At 46.2% G+C, this 22,688-nt stretch overlaps 1 protein-coding gene across 2 annotated transcripts in view; it reads right to left on the reverse strand.

Moving 5' to 3' along the window:
- NUDCD1 (NudC domain containing 1) overlaps positions 1–22,688 on the reverse strand; it is a 172,933-nt gene that overhangs the window by 64,614 nt on the left and 85,631 nt on the right. For both annotated transcript variants that reach the window (XM_077271082.1, XM_077271081.1), the window contains one exon: positions 20,558–20,728. In XM_077271082.1, the coding sequence (XP_077127197.1) occupies positions 20,558–20,728 (171 nt within the window). The remainder of the gene's footprint in view (positions 1–20,557; positions 20,729–22,688) is intronic.

A 22,688-nucleotide genomic window follows, 5' to 3' on the forward strand; every position in this document is an offset into this window, starting at 1 on the left:
AAACCCCCCAATTATAACTGAAACCCTATTCCAAACACACCCCTAACCGTAATCCCAACGGTAACCCTAACCACACCTCTAACCCAGACACACCCCTAACCCTAATCCCAACCCTATTCCCAACCGTAAATGTAATCCAAACCCTAACCCTAACTTTAGCCCCAACCCTAACCCTAACTTTAGCCCCAACCCTAAATGTAGCCTTAACCCTAGCCCCAACCCTAGCCCTAACCCTAACCCTAGCCCTAACCCTAACCCTAGCCCTAACCCTAATGGGAAAATGGAAATAAATACATTTTTTAAATTTTTTAAATTTTTCCCTAACTAAGCGGGTGATGAAGGGGGGTTTGATTTACTTTTATAGCGGGTTTTTTAGCGGATTTTTATGATTGGCAGCTGTCACACACTGAAAGACGCTTTTTATTGCAAAAAATATTTTTTGCGTTACCACATTTTGAGAGCTATAATTTTTCCATATTTGAGTCCAGAGTGTCATGTGAGGTCTTGTTTTTTGCGGGACGAGTTGACGTTTTTATTGGTAACATGTTCGGGCACGGAAGATTTTTTGATCGCTTTTTATTCCTATTTTTGTGAGGCAGAATGACCAAAAACCAGCTATTCATTAATTTCTTTTGGGGGAGGCGTTTATACCGTTCCGCGTTTGGTAAAATTGATAAGGCAGTTTTATTCTTCGGGTCAGTACGATTACAGCGATACCTCATTTATATCATTTTTTTATGTTTTGGCGCTTTTATACGATAAAAGCTATTTTATAGAAAAAATAATTATTTTGGCATCGCTTTATTCTGAGGACTATAACTTTTTTATTTTTTCGCTGATGATGGTGTATGGCGGCTCGTTTTTTGCGGGACAAGATGACGTTTTAAGCGGTACCATGGTTATTTATATCCGTCTTTTTGATCGCGTGTTATTCCACTTTTTGTTTGGCGGTATGAGAATAAAGCGTTTTTTGCCTCGTTTCTTTTCTTTCTTTTTTTTTACGGTGTTCACTGAAGGGATTAACTAGTGATATAGTTTTATAGGTGGGGTCGTTACAGACGCGGCGATACTAAATATGTGTACTTTTATTGTTTGATTTTTTTTAATTTAGATAAAGAAATGTGTTTATGGGAATAATTTTTTTTATTATTTATTTAGGAATTTTTTTTTTATTTTTATTTTTTACACATGTGGACATTTTTTTTTAACTTTTTTACTTTGTCCCAGGGGGGGACATCACAGATCGGTGATCTGACAGTGTGCACAGCACTGTGTCAGATCACCGATCTGACTTAGAGCAAAGCAGGCTTACCAGCGCCTGCACTGAGCAGGCACTTGGAAAGCCACCTCCCTCCCTGCAGGACCCGGATGCCGCGGCCATCTTGGATCCGGGAACTGCAGCGAGGAAGGAGGTAGGAGACCCTCGGAGCAACGCGATCACATCGCGTTGCTGCGGGGGTCTCAAGGAAGCCCGCAGGGAGCCCCCTCCCTGCGCGATGCTTCCCTATACCGCCAGCACACCGCGATCATGTTTGATCGCGGTGTGCCAGGGGTTAATGTGCCGGGGGCGGTCCGTGACCGCTCCTGGCACATAGTGCCGGATGTCAGCTGCGATAGGCAGCTGACACCCGGCCGCGATCGGCCGCGCTCCCCCCGTGAGTGCGGCCGATCGTGCTGGACGTACTATTCCGTCCTTGGGAAGTAGGGCCCACCCCACATGGACGGAATAGTACGTCCAATGGCAGAAAGGGGTTAATATTTGTTGAGGACACTACCTTGGGGAGGAAAGCTGGGTTAAGTCTAAAGGTACCGTCACACTGAGCAACTTTTGAACGAGAACGACTACGATCCGTGATGTTGCAGCGTCCTGGATAGCGATCTCGTTGTGTTTGACACGCAGCAGCGATCAGGATCCTGCTGTGACATCGCTGGTCGGAGCTAGAAGGCCAGAACTTTATTTCGTTGCTGGATCACCCGCTGTCATCGCTGGATCGGCGTGTGTGACGCCGATCCAGCGATGTGTTCGCTTGTAACCAGGGTAAACATCGGGTTACTAAGCGCAGGGCCGCGCTTAGTAACCCGATGTTTACCCTGGTTACCATTGTAAATGTAAAAAAACCCAAAACACTACATACTTACATTCCGGTGTCTGTCACGTCCCTCGCCGTCAGCTTCCCGCACTGACTGCGAGCGCCGGCCGTAAAGTAAAAGCAGAGCACAGCGGTGACGTCACCGCTGTGCTGTGCTTTACGGCCGGCGCTGACACAGTCAGAGCGGGAAGCTGACGGCGAGGGACGTGACAGACACCGGAATATAAGTATGTAGTGTTTTTTTTTTTTACATTTACAATGGTAACCAGGGTAAACATCGGGTTACTAAGCGCGGCCCTGCGCTTAGTAACCCAATGTTTACCCTGGTTACCCGGGGACTTCGGCATCGTTGGTCGCTGGAGAGCTGTGTGTGACAGCTCTCCAGCGACCACACAACAACTTACCAACGATCACGGCCAGGTCGTATCGCTGGTCGTGATCGTTGGTAAATCGTTTAGTGTAACGGTACCTTTAAGACTATCCGGTCGTCAAAGATCTGAAGATATGGGTTCTGGGTGGAAAGAGCCTGCATCTCCCCCAACCTTTTAGCTGATGTGATAGCAACCAGGAAGGCAGTTTTAAAGGAGAGATTGGCTATGCTCATATCTTCTGATAACAAGTACGGGGTTTTACACAGGGTATTAAGGACCAGGTTTAGGTCCCAAGGAGGAGTTGATTTTCTCACAAGTGGTCTCATTCTCTGTGTGGCCCTGGAAAATCTTGCTATCCAAGGATGGGAGGCTAGTGACATATCAAAAAAGACACTAAGCGCTGCATTCTGTACTTTTAGAGTACTAGGCCGAAGGCCCTTGTCAAATCCCAGTTGCAGGAAGTCGAGGATTCTGGGAATGTCTGGTTTTGAAGTATCCACAGAAACTTCTCCCAGAAAGGAACAATACCGCTTCCAGATTTTGTTGTAAATCGCCGAAGTCACCGGCTTTCTGCTTGCCTGGAATGTGGTAATGACATCTTCTGACAGGCCTCTGCATCTTAAGTTTTGCCGTTCAGGATCCAAGCAGATAGGTGAAGAGAGTCTGGGTTCTTGTGGAACACCGGCCCTTGTAGTAGAAGGTCCTGCCTGTTCGGTAATAAGATTGGTCTCTCTGTTGACATTCTGGATAGTAGAGAAAACCAGCTCCTTTTTGGCCAAAAAGGAACCACCAGGATTACGGTTGCTCTCTCTTCTCGTATCTTCCTGAGTGTCTTCAGTATCAGAGGAAGAGGCAGGAATGCATACAGGAGACCTTCTCCCCAATACTGAGAAAAGGCGTCTACTGCAGTGGCTCCGTCTAAAAGGATTGAGCGAGAAAAATGCTCTGGTCTTTGTATTTGACCTGGTGACGAAAAGATCCACCTGAGGTGTTCCCCATTTTTGGCACAGACTGCTGAATACTTCTGGGTTCAGTTCCCATTCTCCGGGATGTACCGACGTTCTGCTCAAGAAATCTGCTACCTGATTCTTGGCGCCTTCCAGGTGAACTGCCAAGATGGATTTGACAGATTTCTCTGCCCATCTGAAAATCTGGTCTGCTAGGTGTTGCAGTGGTGGATGCTTCGGACCTCCTTGGTGTCTTAGAAATGCCACTGCTGTGACATTGTCGGACAGTATCCTTACGTGTCTGCCCCTGACCTGTGACTGGGCCTGGTACAACACCTTCCAGATCGCATACAGCTCCCTGAAATTTGATGATCTTGCGGCAATCTGAGGAGTCCATTCTCCCTGATAGTATGTCCTTCCTATATGACCTCCCCATCCATATTGACTGGTGTCTGTGGTAACCGTAACACAGGGATCGAGTATCCATGGAACTCCCTCTCTCAGGTTTTCCGGTGTGGTCCACCAGGTTAGGGATCTCTTTACTGACGGAGACACAATCATCTTCTTGTCTAGGGAACTCTGTTTCCTGTTCCAAGATCCCAAGACCTCTCTCTAACTCCCGCGAGTGGAATTGGCTCCATTTCACACAGGGTATGCATGCTGTCATAAAGCCCAGAATCCTCATTGCCTCTCTTATGGAGGGGGTACTTCTCCTGAATCGATGTATGTGCCTGATTAAGGCCTCCAGTCTGTCTTCTGGTAAAAAAGATGTTCTGACATTTGAGTCTAGTATGACCCCCAAAAATGTAATTCTGGAATCTGGGACCAGGCAGGATTTCTTCCAATTCACAATCCACCCCAGATCCTGTAGGATGGAAAGTGTGAAGCTGCAATCTATCCTGAGAAGTTTCTCTGATCTCGCCATTATCAGAAAGTCGTCCAGATATGGTACTATGGTCACATTCTGGTTTCTTAGATAGGCCACAACTTCTGACATCAGTTTGGTGAATATCCTGGGCGCCGAATCAAGCATAAAGGGGAGACATCTGAACTGGAAGTGATATAATATTCCCTTGTTCATTAGGGCAAATCTCAGGAATTTTTGGTAGGAAGCGTGTATCGGGACATGATAGTATGCATTGCTTAGGTCTAAGGTGCACATCACCATGTCCTTGTCGATGAGAGGCGTTGTGGACTTTATAGATTCCATCCTGAATCTTTTGTACCGGACCCATCTGTTTAGTCGTTTTAAATTTATGATCGTCCGGGAGTCCCCTGACGGTTTTTTTATTGAAAATAAAAGGGAGTAATGGCCCTTGCCTCTTTCTGAGATGGGTACTGGAGTTATCGCATCTAACTCTATCAACTCCTGGATGTTTGTCCACATAGAAGAGTCTGAGAGTGGACAGGGTCGGGTTACCACAAATCTTTCTGGGGGACTGCTGGAGAACTCTAGTTTGTACCCCTGAGCAATTACCTGCAGAATCCAAGGATTTTGGGATACTTTCTGCCAACCCCCTAGAAATTTTTGTAACCGACCACCCACCTTGATGTCATTTATTTGGCTTTCCTGTACCTGCACTTGGGAAGATGGAGTCTCTACCCTTTCCACCCTTGGGATAAGACCAACTCCCAGTCTTCCCTTTCCCCCTGTAGTCTGTCTTCTGACTAGGTCGGGATCTACGAAAGGGCTGGTACTTTTTTGTATTTTCCTCAGGGAACCCCTTCTTATCAGAGGCCTTTTCTAGAACGTCATCTAGAATAGGCCCAAATACTTTATTCCCTGAGAATGGGATTCCGCTCAATTTATTTTTTGACTGGATATCCCCCGACCAGGTCTTTAGCCAGATGGCTCTTCTGGCAGCGTTGGATAAAGACTCGCTTCTGGCAGCGAAGCGTACAGATTCAGCAGAAGCGTCTGCCATAAAGCCTGTTGCAAGTTTAAGCAACCGCAGGGATTTGAGAATAACATCTCTGGAAGTCTTAGCTTTGAGATGTTCCTCCAAATCGTCTATCCATAGATGCATTGACCGGGCTACCGATGTTGCAGCTATATATTGGCCTGTATTATTGCTGTGGAGGACTCCCAAGTTCTCCTGAGCAGACCATCTGCTTTGCGATCCATAGGATCATTCAATGCGGAGGAGTCCTAAAATGGGATTGAGGTCTTCTTCGCCACTTTTGCTAATGGAAAATCAATCTTGGGAACTTCATCCTACACTTTAATGTCCTCTGGATTATAAGGCAAACGGAGTCTGAAATCTCTGGGCACTACTAGTCTCTTCTCCGCTTCCTGCCATTCTTCCAGAATCATGGAACGGATGTGGTTGTTGACGGGAAAAACCTTTGTGACCTGGGCATGTAATCCGCCAAACATCTCATCCAGGATCGAGGTTTCCTCTGGCGTGTCCTGTAACTGCATGGTGTTACGTACAGCATGAAGAAGCTCATCTGTGTCTGCCGCAGAGAAGAGATATCTCTTCCCTCTGCCCAATGATCCGTCTCTTTCTTCCTGGTCAGAATCTTCCGAAACCTCTCCTTCGGTAGAGGGGCTAGACTCCCTCGGCCTCTTCCGTGAGGCTTGCGGTTCTGACTGACTTGTTTGGGGAAGATTCAAGCTTGAGATGGATGCCTGAACCTCTTGCCGAATCATTGTCCTCATACTGGTTAGTGACGCAGTTTGTTCATCCCCCACAATCTTGGATGTGCATGATTTGCATAATGGCTTCCGCCAATTTTCCGGAAACTTAGTGGCATATATTGGGCATTTACTTTTCCCAGATTTTTTCCTTTCGGATGTGGGAATGGGAGGCTCTGCCTAGGATAGATAGAGATACATATGGAATACTACGTAGGTAGGGAAGTAGGGGGAGGGGTGAGCTTTGTGGTATGGCTTAATATAGCCCACTCACGTGCCCCTGAAGCTGGTCAGTCCCCTCAGGTCTGTCTGGCTGTCTCCTCCATAGTGAGGACAATTCTAGCCGTATAGCCAAGTGCTCCTTTGTCAGGATGGCCGGCAGCATAAAGACCCCCTTACGCTACGTTCACATTAGCGTTCTGCGCCGCAGCGTCGCCGCATGCGTCATGCGCCCCTATATTTAACATGGGGGCGCATGGACATGCGCTGCACTTGCGTTTTGTGACGCATGCGTCACTGCGGCGCACGTGTCAGGGCGCAGAGGACGCAGCAAGTTGCATTTTTTGTGCGTCCAAAATCAAGCAAAAAAAGGACGCATGCGTCACAAAACAATGCGTTTTGCATGCGTTGTGCGTTGCGTCGCCGATGCGTCGCCGACGCAACACACAACAACGCAAATGTGAACGTAGCCTTAGTAAGTTTATATAGGATTTACCTGGTTGATCCTGCCCTCCTTACCGCCGCTGCGGTTGACCGCGCTATACTCCTCACTGAGGCCGGGGCTGCTGCCGGCGCCGTTCTCCCACGCTGGCCACGACCGGAAGTGACGCGGCCGTCGCAGCCGGAAGTGACGCGGCCGCTGGACCCGGAAGTGTCCGCTTGGAAGCGGTCTCTGGTGAAGCTGCGGCCGCACGCTGGAGCTGGTCGCGTGCTGGAAGTGACCACCGCCCTGACTCCCCGGCAGACAGGCGCCCGGACCGAGAGCCCCCTATACGGAGGAAGCGGACCCGACCCCAGGAGCAGCGCTACACTGGGAAGGCTGAGGGACCCCCCATAGCAGGCATCAGCCGCAGAAGTCTTGTGGCAGGGATCCCCACCATCTGCACAGCACCGTCGGAGGATACGCTTACCGTTCCTATCCGCAGTGGGACAGGAAAAACACTCGTGGGTGGAGTGGGGAGGGTCCTATTAACCGCTTGTTGTTCCTGTCCCACTGAGGGTAAGAAGGACGTCCTCCAATGGTGCTGTCAGGTGGTGAACTGGAAACACAAATTTAAATCACAGCAAATAAACTAAGAAAGACAGACGGGTACAGAGCCGGGGAGGACAGAGAAACTAAGAAAGACAGACGGTACAGAGCCGGGGAGGACAGAGAAACTAAGAAAGACAGACGGGTACAGAGCCGGGGAGGACAGAGAAACTTAGAAGGACAGACGGGTACAGAGCCGGAGAGGACAGAGAAACTAAGAAAGACAGACGGGTACAGAGCCGGAGAGGACAGAGAAACTAAGAAAGACAGACGGGTACAGAGCCGGAGAGGACAGAGAAACTAAGAAAGACAGACGGTACAGAGCCGGAGAGGGCAGAGAAACTAAGAAAGACAGACGGGTACAGAGCCGGAGAGGGCAGAGAAACTAAGAAAGACAGACGGGTACAGAGCCGGAGAGGGCAGAGAAACTAAGAAAGACAGACGGGTACAGAGCTGGAGAGGACAGAGAAACTAATAAAGACAGACTGGTACAGAGCCGGAGAGGACAGAGAAACTAAGAAAGATAGACGGGTACAGAGCCGGAGAGGACAGAGAAACTAAGAAAGACAGACGGTACAGAGCCGGAGAGGACAGAGAAACTAAGAAAGACAGACGGTACAGAGCCGGAGAGGACAGAGAAACTAAGAAAGATAGACGGGTACAGAGCCGGAGAGGACAGAGAAACTAAGAAAGATAGACGGGTACAGAGCCGGAGAGGGCAGAGAAACTAAGAAAGACAGACGGGTACAGAGCTGGAGAGGACAGAGAAACTAAGAAAGACAGACGGGTACAGAGCCGGAGAGGGCAGAGAAACTAAGAAAGACAGACGGGTACAGAGCTGGAGAGGACAGAGAAACTAAGAAAGACAGACGGGTACAGAGCCGGAGAGGACAGAGAAACTAAGAAAGATAGACGGGTACAGAGCCGGAGAGGGCAGAGAAACTAAGAAAGACAGACGGGTACAGAGCCGGAGAGGACAGAGAAACTAAGAAAGACAGACGGGTACAGAGCCGGAGAGGACAGAGAAACTAAGAAAGACAGACGGGTACAGAGCCGGAGAGGACAGAGAAACTAAGAAAGATAGACGGGTACAGAGCCGGAGAGGGCAGAGAAACTAAGAAAGACAGACGGTACAGAGCCGGAGAGGACAGAGAAACTAAGAAAGATAGACGGGTACAGAGCCGGAGAGGGCAGAGAAACTAAGAAAGACAGACGGGTACAGAGCCGGAGAGGACAGAGAAACTAAGAAAGACAGACGGGTACAGAGCCGGAGAGGGCAGAGAAACTAAGAAAGACAGACGGGTACAGAGCTGGAGAGGACAGAGAAACTAAGAAAGACAGATGGGTACAGAGCCGGAGAGGACAGAGAAACTAAGAAAGACAGACGGGTACAGAGCCGGAGAGGACAGAGAAACTAAGAAAGACAGACGGGTACAGAGCCGGAGAGGACAGAGAAACTAAGAAAGACAGACGGGTACAGAGCCGGAGAGGGCAGAGAAACTAAGAAAGACAGAGGGTACAGAGCCGGAGAGGACAGAGAAACTAAGAAAGACAGATGGGTACAGAGCCGGAGAGGACAGAGAAACTAAGAAAGACAGACGGGTACAGAGCCGGAGAGGACAGAGAAACTAAGAAAGACAGACTGGTACAGAGCCGGAGAGGACAGAGAAACTAAGAAAGACAGAGGGTACAGAGCTGGAGAGGACAGAGAAACTAAGAAAGATAGACGGGTACAGAGCCGGGGAGGACAGAGAAACTAAGAAAGACAGACGGGTACAGAGCCGGAGAGGACAGAGAAACTAAGAAAGACAGACGGGTACAGAGCCGGAGAGGGCAGAGAAACTAAGAAAGACAGATGGGTACAGAGCCGGAGAGGGCCGTCGCAGCTTATAGACAGTAGTTTGGGGGGTTGTGGCAGCTCTGGTAGTGGTCAGGCGGCGGCTCTGGTCGTGGTGAGGAGGGTCATTGCAGGCTGTACGCTTTCCTGAAGAGATGCGTTTTAGAGTTCCGTCTGAATGTGGTGGATAGGGCTACAGAAGGTCAGAGGTGATGGGCTACAGAAATTCCAGAGTATGAGGAAAGCTCGGGGAAAGACTGAGGCAATTAAGTGAGGATTGTTAAAGTGTGGAGGAGAGAAGGAGGTCCTGGAAGGACCAGAGATTACGTGTGATATCATGAGATTAGTTTTGAGATATATGGAGGAGATCATGGTCGGCTTTGAAGGTTAGTGTTAGATTCAAATGTCGGTAAACATCAGAGTCACCAAAGCACAAGGTGAGATTACATAGTTACATGGGCTGAAAAAAAGACATAGGTCCATCAGTCTCAACATTTCCCCACCAAGACGCATGAAAGCTGTGATTAAAAATCATGGTTATTCCACAAAATATTGATTTCTGAACTCTTCCTGAGTTAAAACATTAGTATTGTTGTCTCTAAAGGATTATGAACTTGTTTTCATTGCATTATTATTTATTTTTTAATTTTGACCATTTCTCTTTTTAGAAAAAAAAAAAAAAATACAAAATTTATTGCTTGGAATTCAGAGACATGTTTTCAGTAGTTTATAGAATAAAAGAACAATTTAAATTTTATTCAAAAATATAAGAGAAAAATCAGACAGACTAAACATTTTGCAGTGGTCTCTTAATTTTTTCCAGAGCTGTAGTTTGGTGTCGTCAGCAAAGACTGACACTTTACTCTAAATCCCATCCACAAGGTCATTAATAAAGAGGTTAAAAAGAATCGGTCATAACAGATCCCTGCGGTCCCCACTGCTCCCAGTATAGATCCCCACTGCTCCCAGTATAGATCCCTGCGGTCCCCACTCCTCCCAATACAGATCCCTGCGGTCCCCACTGCTCCCAGTACATATCCCCACTGTCCCCACTGCTCCTAATACATATCCCCGCTATCCCCACTGCTCCCAGTACAGATCTCCGCTATTCCCACTGCTCCCAGTACAGATCCCAGCGGTCCCTACTGCTCCCAGTACGTCGGTCATGAGATCAGAGAGGAAGAGCTGTTCTGTTGACGTGAGGTCAAATAAAGCAGCAAAATCTCCGGCAAGAGTAGTCCGTGACCGTTATGAGCCAGCACAGGCAGGAAGTTAGGCCATGTTCACACGGTCAGTATTTTACATCAGTATTTGTAAGCCAAAGTCAGGAGTGGGAGAAAAATACAGAAGTGGTGACGTCTTTCTATAATACTTTTCCTCTGATTGTTCCACTCCTGGTTTTGCCTTATAAATACTGAATGTGTGAACACAGCCTAAGGCCTCTTTCACACGTCAGTGGCTTCGGTACGTGTAGTGACAGTTTTCTCACGTACCGGAGACACTGACACACGTAGACCCATTCAAATGAATGGGTCTATGCACATGTCTCCGTGTTTTCACGGACCGTGTGTCCCGTGTGCAAAACACGGAGATATGTCCGTGTTTCTCCGGCAGAACGTACTGCAATACGTCCTGCACACGCGCACACGGAGAACAGTGTGCACTCTCCTCCGTGTGCACGTACCACCCACAGGAGAGACAGCGCTACAGTAAGCGCTGTCCCCCCCGCTGTGGTGCTGAAGGCAGCATTCATCTCTTCTCCCCGCAGGAGAGAAGATGAATGATCACGTTTTTTTTCCTTTTTAGTTAAAAATAAAGTTGCATGTGACCCCAGCCTCCCACCCCCAGTGCGCCGCCCGGCCGCTTGCAGAAGAAATACTCACCTAGCTCCCGCGATGTCTCCTGTCTCTTCTCTGCACCGGCAGCCTGTCCTGTGTGAGCGGTCACGTGGGACCGCTCATTACAGTGAGGATTATGCGCATAATCCTCACTGTAATGAGCGGTACCACGTGACCGCTCACACAGGAGACGCTGCCGGCGCAGAGAGGAGAGAGGAGACATCGTGGGAGCTAGGTGAGTATTTCTTCTGCAAGGGGCCGGGCGGCGCACTGGGGGTGGGAGGCGGGGGTCACATGCAACTTTATTTTTAACTAAAAAGGAAAAAAAACTTGATCATTCATCTCTTCTCTCCTGCGGGGAGAAGAGATGAATGCCGCCTTCAGCACCACAGCGGGGGGGGGGACAGCGCTTACTGTAGCGCTGTCTCTCCTGCACGGTCCATGTGGTCCTCAGGCGGCACACGGATGCCGCACGTGTGCCACGTGAGCACACGGACACGGATAACTCCGGTACCGATTTCTTCGGTACCGGAATTATCTGGACGTGTGAAAGAGGCCTAAGAAGAAAATTACAAAAGTCCTTTCATAACGCCATTAATGGAAAGAGAACTCATCTATGGAGAGACGCCCTCCTCTACATTATGTAATACTAGATGGTGGCCCGATTCTAATGCATCGGGTATTCTAGAATATGCATGTCCACGTAGTATATTGGCCAGACACGTAGTATATTGCCCAGCGACGCAGTATATTGCCCAGTGACGTAGTATATTGCCCAGTGACGCGGTATATTGCCCAGTGATGCGGTATATTGCAGCCACGTAGTATATTGCACAGCCACGTAGTATATTGCCCAGTAACGTAGTATATTGCCCAGCCACGTAGTATATTGCCCAGTGACGTAGTATATTGCCCAGCCACGTAGTATATTGCACAGCCACGTAGTATATTGCACAGCCACGTAGTATATTGCACAGCCACGTAGTATATTGCACAGCCACGTAGTATATTGCACAGCCACGTAGTATATTGCACAGCCACGTAGTATATTGCCCAGTGACGTAGTATATTGCACAGCGACGTAGTATACAGCACAGAGCCACGTAGTATATTGCCCAGCTACGGAGTAGATTGCCCAGCCACGGAGTAGATTGCCCAGCCACGTATGTCACAGGTTAAAAAATAAACATACTCACCTTCCGATCCGAGGGCCCCTTGAAGTTCTAACATACTCACCTTCCGATCTGAGGGCACCTTGTAGTTCTGTCGCCTGTGTGCGGTACAGGCGGCAGCATCCGGTCCCAGGGTGTGATGATGTCGCAGTCACATGATGGTGACGTAATGGCAGGTCCTGCTCGCGCAAGACCTGTGATGACGTCGCGGTCACATGACCGTGACGTCATGGCAGGTCCTTCTGCCATACGATCCTTGCCACCGGAACCTGCCGCTTGCATGGAGCGGTTACCGGAGGGTGGCGAGAAGCGGGAAAGGCGGCGGAAGGGGAGTATATAATGATTTTTTTTAAATTATTATTATTTTTAACATTAGATCCTTTTACTATTGATGCTGCATAGGCAGCGTCAATAGTAAAAACTTGGTGACAGGGTTAATAGCGGCGGTAACGGAGTGAGTTACCCGCTGCATTACGAGGTCCATTACCGCTGGCATTAACCCTGTGTGAGCGGTGACTGCGGGGAGTATGGAGCGGGCGCCGGGAACTGACTGCAGGGGAGTAGGGAGGGACTAATTGGACTGTGCCCGTCGCTGATTGGTCTCGGCAGCCATGACAGGCAGCTGCCGAGACCAATCAGTGAATGAATAACCGTGACGGAAGTACCCCTTAGACAATTATATATATAGATGGGAAAGGCAGATAAAGACCAGGGCTCCCTTTAGTCTTCCTGAGAAAAGACTATTATATACAAAAATAAATAAAAATTATATCTCGTCAAGAAACAAAGATAAAAGAACAACCAACAAAAACCCCACAAACGTTCCCTTTGTTCCTACCTACAAAGCACAAGGGTTTAAGCCATAGGTTACTTTTAATGAAACTGGAATAATAGTCCTCAGCGATGGCCACCATTGTCGGTGTAATTTCACAATGAAAGGAACGGTGTAATTACCCGGCCGCGGTGACATCACAACTGTACGAGATTAACAATTAGCTGCTGTTAGAACGGGGTCTGCATGTGAAAAGCTGCAATGAAAAACATGCCAGTGTGATAAGGCAGAGGACGGGGGGCTCGTTTAAAGCAATACCAGTCCTGGAATAAGGATTCTGCACAAAAACAAGGGATTATTTTCTTTACCACCCTATTTCTTTCCGTATTACCCAATAAAGGTGGTGATTCTTCACAATACAAAAGTAAAACAATACAGAAGACAAATTAGAAAACACAATACTGCGATGCCCAAAAATCCATCACCTCCTCTGCCGTCATCTGCACATATTTGCTCAACAAAAAACAAGGAGGAGGAGGATCTGCTGGCAAAGAAGTACTGCTCGGTGTGTGCTCACGGAACCTCTTAGATTCTCCTTGAAAGCCGCTAAGTAGTTTATATCAAAATGCGTTCCCCACCCAAAAAAAAGCCAGAGAAAAAGACGAAACAATGATCGAAAATACTCCAGAAACACTCGTTTCAGGACAAAAGATGCCCTTGTGTCCTACAGCGTCTTCCTCTGGCAAAACACAGCGGGTTCTCTAATGCCTTTTCTCCTGAAGTGTCTTTTTCTGGAGTATTTATAATCTGTTTTTCGAGTTTTCGGCGGCGTTTTCTCTTTTTTTGGGACACTTGGATATAAACTACTTTGCGGCCTCCAAGCAGAAGCTGAAAGTCTGAATATATACACAGCAATCATTTTAATATTGCGGTGTATATGGTCATTCTTTTTAGCGTTGCTTAAGAGCTTTTTCAGTCAAAATCCACCTGAAAAAGACAATGTGTGCGCTTACCCTTAAAGGGAATTTGTCACCAGGTTTTATCCACCTTATCGGAGAGCAGCATAATGTAAAGATAGAGACCCTGATTCCAGAGGTGTATCACTGACTGGGCGTCTTTCTGTGGTTTTAATAAAATCAATGTTGTGTCAGCAGGAGATTATCATTAGAGCACTAATAGGCCTGCTGTCATGTAGTCCTCCATATCTATGTGATCTTTATAACCACCCCCCCACTACTGATTGGCAGCTTTCTGCCTATGCACAGACAGCTTCCAATCAGTGGAGTAGGAGGGGTTATATAGAGCTCAGCATTCTGAGCACTGCTAGACCTGCAGCAGATAAAACTGTGATTTTATCAAAATGAAAGCTAATAGCTTAGTAAGTAACATCAGCGGAATCAAGCCAGAAGACCGCAGCATCTGAATGCCCCTACTCCGGCGCTGAGAAGAAGCAGAATAGAGGTTAATCGGTCATGTTGGAAATCCCTGTGCTCACAGCTGAGCTCGGTTAGCAACTCCTTTTCCCTTTATAATCTGGGCTCTGTTACAAATCCTTGTCAGAGCTAGCATTTGCTGCATGGCTAACGGTGGGAGAGGAGTTCATATGAGAAGGAGCGTTGGAGGAGTTATCAGAGACGGTTGTTTGGTTTGTATGCGTGGTATTTCCTTGTCCTTCTCTGTTTTGGTTTATTCCCCTACCTCCACACCCCGATGCATTCCTATGTTATATGTGAGTGAATATTTTGTATTTCTGGAGTTTTCTGGTAACCCTTGGTTGTAATGCCTTGTTTGTCGGGTTGGTGTACTATGGTGCACAGTAGCGCCCCTCTCCCTGGGTGGGGGAAGAGAACAGATGGAGGGCTAACTCAGGAGGATAAAGCAAGGGTGGAGGCCCCAGCGCCCCCTAGTGTTAGGGACAGGAAAGGAGCCCCTGGTCCCGGGTCACCTGACTGCTGTGTCATTACTAGTGGCCTACGCTGCCACGGAGCTAGAACTCCTTTAGCAGTGAGGAAGTGCAAGTCTAGCATAGTCAAGGAGACTAAAACTACCTGCAGGATGTGTACAGGCAAGATGCTTCATGGGCTACGTACTGATCTAGCGCATGCGCTAGCTGGCGAATAGTTTTAACGTTGCAGAATTGGGCCCGCAAATGTGAAGAGTCAACATAGCTGTTGTCAGGGAACACAACGCTGTTCCTCCATGTTTATTAGTCTTTTTAGGACACTTTAGATCCATTATGTTGTTAAGTAGGACACTGGTTGCATTGGTAATCCAGTAGAACTCCTCGATTACACCTCGCTGGGGTGGGTGGGCAGAGCGCTATGGGCGTCTTAAACCCCCAGAATAGAACGCTATCAGAGAAAGTGGCAGGAGATAACAAAAGCGATCATCTGGGTATGGCGCAGGCTCTACACAAGAGCACCCGCCGCCGCCTGAAAAAGTTGTCAAATACTTGAACACCCTCTTCTCATTTCTCATGCTTGGCCCCATTAAAATATATACACTAGTGATGAGCGAACGTGCTCTGATAAGGTGTTATCCGCCATGCTCGTGTGCTAACCAAGTAACTTCGGCGTGCTCGAAAAATATGTTCGAGTCCCCGCATCTGCATGTCTCAGGGCTGTTAGACAGCCACAACACTTGCAGCGATTGCCTGTTATTAGGACATGCAGCCATGGGGACTTAAACATATTTTTTGAGCACGCCGACGGAACTCTGTTAGCACACGAGCATGGTCGAATAGCGCCTTGTCCGAGCACGTTTGCTCATCACTAATTAACACCTACACTCGCCTCCCGTGCCGACACCGTTCCAATGGTGCCGACACCGTTCCAATGATGTCGGCACTCGCATTCCCGGGACTCACGTGAGGTTGTTAGGTCGCTTGAGCCCGGCCCTCAATTAGCCTTAGCGTCTGTCTCCGTAGGCGTAAATAATCTAGAAGAAGTACGCGGCCAGCCGCAGCTGTGAATTCTTCTTAAGTATATGTTCCAAGGCGGGGACAGTGCAGGACTCTTGTAACATAACCTCATGTGAGCCCTGGTAACGCGAGTGCCGACACTGCTGGAACGGCGTCGGCACAGGACGCGCGTACAGAGGGTTTTTTTATCATTTTAACAGAGCTAAACATGGGGAATGACAAGGGGTTATCCTAGTAGCGGACAATGCCCTTAAAGGCCATCGTAGTTCTTGAAACTAAATTATGTCACGAAATTCAGGATAATGAAGATCTACTTTACAACTTGTAAATTAAATTCCACATTCGTATGACGGCTCTAATAGACTGTGAATGCCATCACGAATTTAGGACACGCTAATAGTTTCCACTCCAATCTGTCTAACATGTCCAAAATGTGGAATTAATGTTTATAGGAACCAATGACCACAGGGAGAAGAATCCCACAGTTGACAATCTAGATAGATTTCATTTCTGCAGGAAACACAATGATTGGATGAAAGATGATAAACAAAGGAGAAAAGCGATGGCAGCGAAAAGAAGAGGTTCACTGAGCCAGAACGACAAGGGCTTGGAGACGAAATGCAATGCCCAAATCTTGACATACACAGCCGTCATGCATCACCGTTATCACTGCTCAAAACCAAATACATTTACGCTAATTTTTCTGCCAATGTAACAGGCCGGTGCGTGGCTCACATGGTAATGAGTAATAATGCAAACAGGACAAGACATTGCTAAATGGGTCAATCCCTCGCAACACGAAGGATGTATCTGGCTTAATTATTATGTAAAGATGCAGTACAGATATATTTGACATTTCATTCTTTGGAGCAAAATTGAGTAAGCAATGTGAAATCGTTCAGGCTGAGAACAACTGGTGACTGAACTGCTGCGAGTGCAGCCTCAGCGACCAGCGGTGACATCGAGGTTACCGCCGGTCACTGAGTCCGCGTTCTCAGCTGGGCTGAACTGCGGTGACCCCGGTGAGATGGGAGCTGTAGTCCCAACAGCTGACACCAGTGACCGGAGGTGAACTTTATACCTCCGATCACAGCTGCGCGCTCACACTGTCTTGACAGCTTGGAGACCGCAGCTCTCCGACCAGTAGGGATGATTTCACAGTCGATCAAAAGCGGTGTTCACCGCGCTGTCATGCACATGACAGTGTGACAAACATCCGGTGTTCGGGCAGCCGAACCGAACAGTAACACGGACTTCATAGTGAAGTCCATGTTCGATGTTCGTGCCCAAACTGCAGGTGTTCGGTACGGACGCCAAACTTTACTGTTCGGGTTCATCCATCTCTATTAATCACGTGCCAATATAACCCATTTTTAAATCTGTACAGATTTGCAGCCATCAGCCCTCTAATGATGCACCCAGGGCTCTCTTCATCCTCTGTTGCTACAGGATCCATCCTCCAGTAGTTCTAATGCTGCTGGTCGAGCACATTCAGATGTACTTAAAAACCATGACCCAGGAAGAAGCTGGCGGTGAAACACGCGTCGGGGTGAGGGGACGCTGAAGTGACCTCGGACATTGGAGCCTTCACGGACTCTTTACTATCAGGTACATTAAGCATAGCACTCTGCACTTTATTCTCATGCATTCCCTTAGATCCTCCCAGGTGTCAGTATTAATACCACTCGTAGTCAAGGGCTGCAGTCCCTATTGATCCATCCAAACAAGTGCGAGACAGGAATATAAGGGCAGCACCTGAATGTACATATAATGCAACTGTGACTTTAGGATTTTAAAATTTAAGGTGCTGTACCAGAATAATGACTGTGTGTTGATATAGCAAGTTAATTATTTAAATATGTATTACCTGACCCATCTAATTTTGCTAGTGAATCTTATGACATATTGAAATCCTGAGAGTTCATCAGTAATTATACAGACTTTATTTCTATTTACTCTGAGTGCCTCCTTTAGGCGTTCCCTATTATGACATCTGATTTTTTATTATCATGTTTTAATTTATAACAAATAAAGCTATATTTTTTATATAGATATCTTCAGTATTCGACCCATTATTTGGTTCGGAATGTAAAACACGTACTTAAAAACCATGTCTAATAAATCAGCTGGTAGCAGGGGTGTAGTACAGCTCAGCTATGCTATGCTGAAGATCCTATTTATATCAGTTGCTTTAGCATCTAAAGAACCTGTCTAATTCATAAAATTATGATACATCTATGACCCTGTTGTCACGATTCCACCCCTCAGTGTGTCTGGGATGCAGTTACTGAAGGTTCAGCCGTTCAATCTGGTGCAGGGGTGTGCTGAAGTGGTCCGTGTTTTGCTTGACAGCTCGGATGTCATATCTGAGACTGGAAGGTGCTGAGATGTCTTCAGTTGTTCTGTCCCAGGTGATTGCCCAGCTGCTTAGCAGGGCTGTCAGTCCCAGACCCCTGCTAGATATAGCTTCAGCTAAGTGTGGTTTGTTTTCTACTATGTGCTTAGTGTTTTGTTAGATGAACTTTCGCTGCCTGACCTTGGACCTCATTCTGACCTTCCGTCTGTTTAACCCCTTTGCTCTGATCGGTTTTCCTCCTGGTATTTTGACCTCGGACCATTAACTGACAACGCCTTTGTCACTTCCCTCTAATTATGACATACCCTCCTAGCTTTTGACCTTGAACTCATTGACTATCCCATCTCGCTCCCTACTGTAAGGAACTTTCTCTCCCTTTTCCATTTCGTCGTATCTGTATGCAGTGTCGTCCACTGGACTTACCCATGTCCGAGCGAGACAAGAGGCTGCTCACATTGCTGTCGAATTTGAGTTTCTGAATGCAGAGTTGGGTGTTTGAGAGTGAGAACTTACTTTCTCCAGATCATGAGTCAAGACTACCAGGAAAATATAAACAACTTTTTCACTACACAACCCACCAGGAATAAAAAGTCAGGGTAGGTGCACACGGTCAGCAATTAGCCACGCTTTTGAACGCAGGTGATTCCGCTTGTATTCATTAAACCATATGGATTCACTGTGTCCAATACATTGTACGGGTGAAATTTATCTTGTGGAGGCTCTCGTCTCCGTAAGATAAATTGACATGCTGCAGTCTGGAAAGACGCGCTGCATGTCAGTCTCCGCAGGTAAGCAGCAGGTGTTGGTGCACGCATAATGGGCGTGGGATTTCTTGAAATCCCACCCACTATACGGTAACATCTGGACACTGCAGGTTGAACGCTGCGGAGGTACTTAGTGTGCAACCCACAGTGTTAACTGACCGTGTGCACCTACCCTAATAATTTGAGTATACCTGTCTGCTAAAGTAATCTTTTGGTTTGTGATACTTTATGAGGAACAAATTCTGCAAACGTATTCCTTATGTTCTGCTACGTAGGCTTCCAGTTTCTGTCATCGGACGGAATAGTATGTTCGATGGCAGTATCACCCACTTTGATGTGGGCTCCGGCGGTGAGGACGCATCAAAGCCAGAACATGTCAGCTGATTTGTACCCGCAATAGGCGTGGGCATAATCGCGATCAGCCCGCACCTATTAACTAGTTAAATGCCGCTGTCAAACTGACAGCAGCATTTAACAAGTGCTTCCAACCATCCGGTTGGAAATGCGCGCATCGGTGCGTCGACATGACAACCAGAGATCTCCTTGAGACCTCTATGGTTGTTGATGCCAGATTGCTATGAGCGCCACCCTGTGGTCGGCGCTCTTAGCAATGCAGTAATTCTGCTACATACAGGTGATCTGAGCATTGCCTCTATGTTGCAGAGCCAATCGAGTTATGGCAGCTTCTAGTCTCCCATGGAGGCTATAGAAGAATGCCAAAATTTAAAAAAAAAAAGTTTTTTAAAATATGAAAAAAACAAAATAAAAGTTTAAATCACCCCCCCTTTCACCCCATTCAAAATAAAACAATAAAAAAAAAATCAAACCTAAACATATTTGGTATCGCCGCATTCACAATCGCCCGATCTATCAATATAAAAATGGAGACGCTACGAGTATCGGAAAATTGAACTTTTTTTTTTTTTTTTTTTTTTTAGTAAAGTTTGGAATTTTTTTCACCACTTAGATAAAAAAACAACCTAGACATGTTTGGTGTCTATGAACTTGTAATGACCTGGAGAATCATAATGGCAGGTCAGTTTTAGCATTTAGTGAACCTAGCAAAAAAGCCAAACAAAGAACAAGTGTAGGATTGCACTTTTTTGCAATTTCACCACATTTGGATTTTTTTCCCATTTTCTAGTACACAACATGGTAAAACCAATGGTGTCGTTCAAAATTACAACTCGTCCCACAAAAAATAAGCTCTCACACGGCCATATTGACGCAAAAATAAAAAAAAGTTACGGCTCTGGGAAGAAGGGGAGCGAAAAACGAAGAAGCAAAACCGAAAAAAGCTCCCGTCATGAAGGGGTTAAAGAAATAATATAAATCCGGTATACAACATATATTTGGAAATGCTGAATAATATATTTATATTTGCATGAAAAGCTGTTTCCATTCTAAAACATTTTTTACCTGGGGACATTTTAACTCCTACAAATTCTGCTCCATAAAAATATTTTATTACTTCTATTGTGTGATAAACCACTACTGTCACAAGTTATTTCTGTGTGTGCAGGGAAAGTAAAAATTGTATTTCACATGCAAAATTTCACATTATAAGGAAATTGCATCAAGGGAACACCGGTGTCAACATTACCTTTCTTCTCCTCTTCCATTCTCTCCTCTTCTGGCTGATTTTCCTCATCCACAATGAATCTGAAGGGTTTGTAAGAGATAATCGTCAATCCATTTCCCGTCGGTTCAATAGCCGCATAATGTGGGACAGATTTGCCATGAAGCTTCCTACGTTTCAAGATTTTACATTCATCTGTGAACACAAAAAAGCAATATCTTCTATAGACAATCATATCATACTGAACAGCCACTTACAGCCGCACAAGTTTTAGGTAAATTGCTCAATTACGACACCAATGCTAGAAGCAAAACTCATTTTGCAAAAAGATTGTAGTAAAATTGCTGTTTGCCCCATAATTACCAGTGTCACCTCCTACTGCGGAGGCATTCAAGACCATTCTTAAGTGGAATGGGTAAAACATGTTAAGACAACACTGAAAAGGATTATATTATATACAGTAGAATCCCCAGAAGTCCGTAACACCTACTGAACACAAGTGCTTCTCACAAAATTAGAATATCATCAAAAAGTTAATTTATTTCAGTTCTTCAATGCAAAAAGTGAAACTCATTATATAGAGTCATTACAAACAGAGTGATCTAGTTCTAATATTTATTTCTGTTAATGTTGATGATTATGGCTTACAGCCAATGAAAACCAACAAGTCATTATCTCAGTAAATTAGAATACTGTATAACACCAGCTTCAAAAATGATTTTAAAATACGAAACGTTGGCCTACTGAAATGTATGTTCAGCAAATGCACTCAGTACTTGATCCGGGCTGCTGTTGAATCAATTACTGCATCAGCCTGTGGCACTGCTGAGGTGTTATGGAAGCCCAGGTTTCTTTGATAGCAGCCTTTAGTTCGTCTGCATTGTTGGGTCTGGTGTCTATCATCTTCATATTGATAATACCATATAGATTCTCTATGGGGTTAAGGTCAGGCGAGTTTGCTGCCAATCAAGTACAGTGATACTGTTTTTAAACCAGGTATTGGTACTTTTGGCAGTGTGGACAGGTGCCAAGTCCTGCTGGAGAATGAAATTTCCATCTCCAAAAAGCTTGTCTGCAGAGGGAAGCATGAAGTGCTCTAAAATGTCCTGGTAGACGGCTGCGCTGATTTTAGTCTTGATGAAACACAGTGGACCTACACCAGCAGATGACATGGCTCCCCAAACCATCACTGATTGTGGAGACTTCACACTAGACCTCAAGCAGCTTGGATTGTGGCCTCTCCACTCTTCCTCCAGACTCTGGGACCTTGATTCAAAATGAAATGCAAAATTTACTTTCATCAGAAAACAACACCTTGGACCGCTGAGCAACAGTCCAGTTCTTTTTCTCCTTGGCCCAGGTAAGACGTTTCTGGCATTATCTATTGGTCATGAGTGGCTTGGCACAAGGAATGCGACACCTGTAGCCCATGTCCTGGATACGTCTGTGTGTGGTGGCTCTTGAAGCAATGACATCAGCAGCAGTCCACTCCTTGTGAATCTCCCCCAAATTATTGAATCGACTTTTCTTTAACAATCCTTTCAAGGCTGCGGTTATCCCGGTTGCTTGTGCACCTTTTTCTACCACACTTTTTACCCTCCACTCAACTTCCCATTAATATGCTTGGATACAGCTCTCTGATCAGCCGGCTTCTTTAGCAATGACCTTTTCTGGTTACCCTCCTTGTGGAGTGTGTCAATGCCTGCTTTGTGGACATCTGTCAAGTCAGAAGTCTTCCCCATGAATGTGAAGCCTACTGAAACAGACTAAGGGGCGTTTATAAATGCTTAGGAAGCCTTTGCTGGTGTTTCTTGTTAATTATTCCAATTTACTGAGATAATGACTTGTGTTTTCATTAGCTGTAAGCCATAACCATCAACATTAACAGAAATAAACATTTGAAATAGAGTCATTACAAAGAGAGTGACCTATGATTATTGAGTTTCATTTTTTGTATTGAAGAACTGAAATAAATTAACTTTTTGATGATACTCTAATCACCTGTATTACACCTCTCGACCACTAGACAGGAACTTGAAAAATATAGGTGATTGGAAGCGAGTTGCAAAAATTTAGCAGTAATTTGTAAGTAATCTTAGACATGATCTTGCAAGTATGGCAACATTCTGAAAGGCAGAAGATTCATATCTTTATT

This window comes from Ranitomeya variabilis, chromosome 6 (assembly GCF_051348905.1).
Source record: "Ranitomeya variabilis isolate aRanVar5 chromosome 6, aRanVar5.hap1, whole genome shotgun sequence".
NCBI lineage: Eukaryota > Metazoa > Chordata > Amphibia > Anura > Dendrobatidae > Ranitomeya > Ranitomeya variabilis.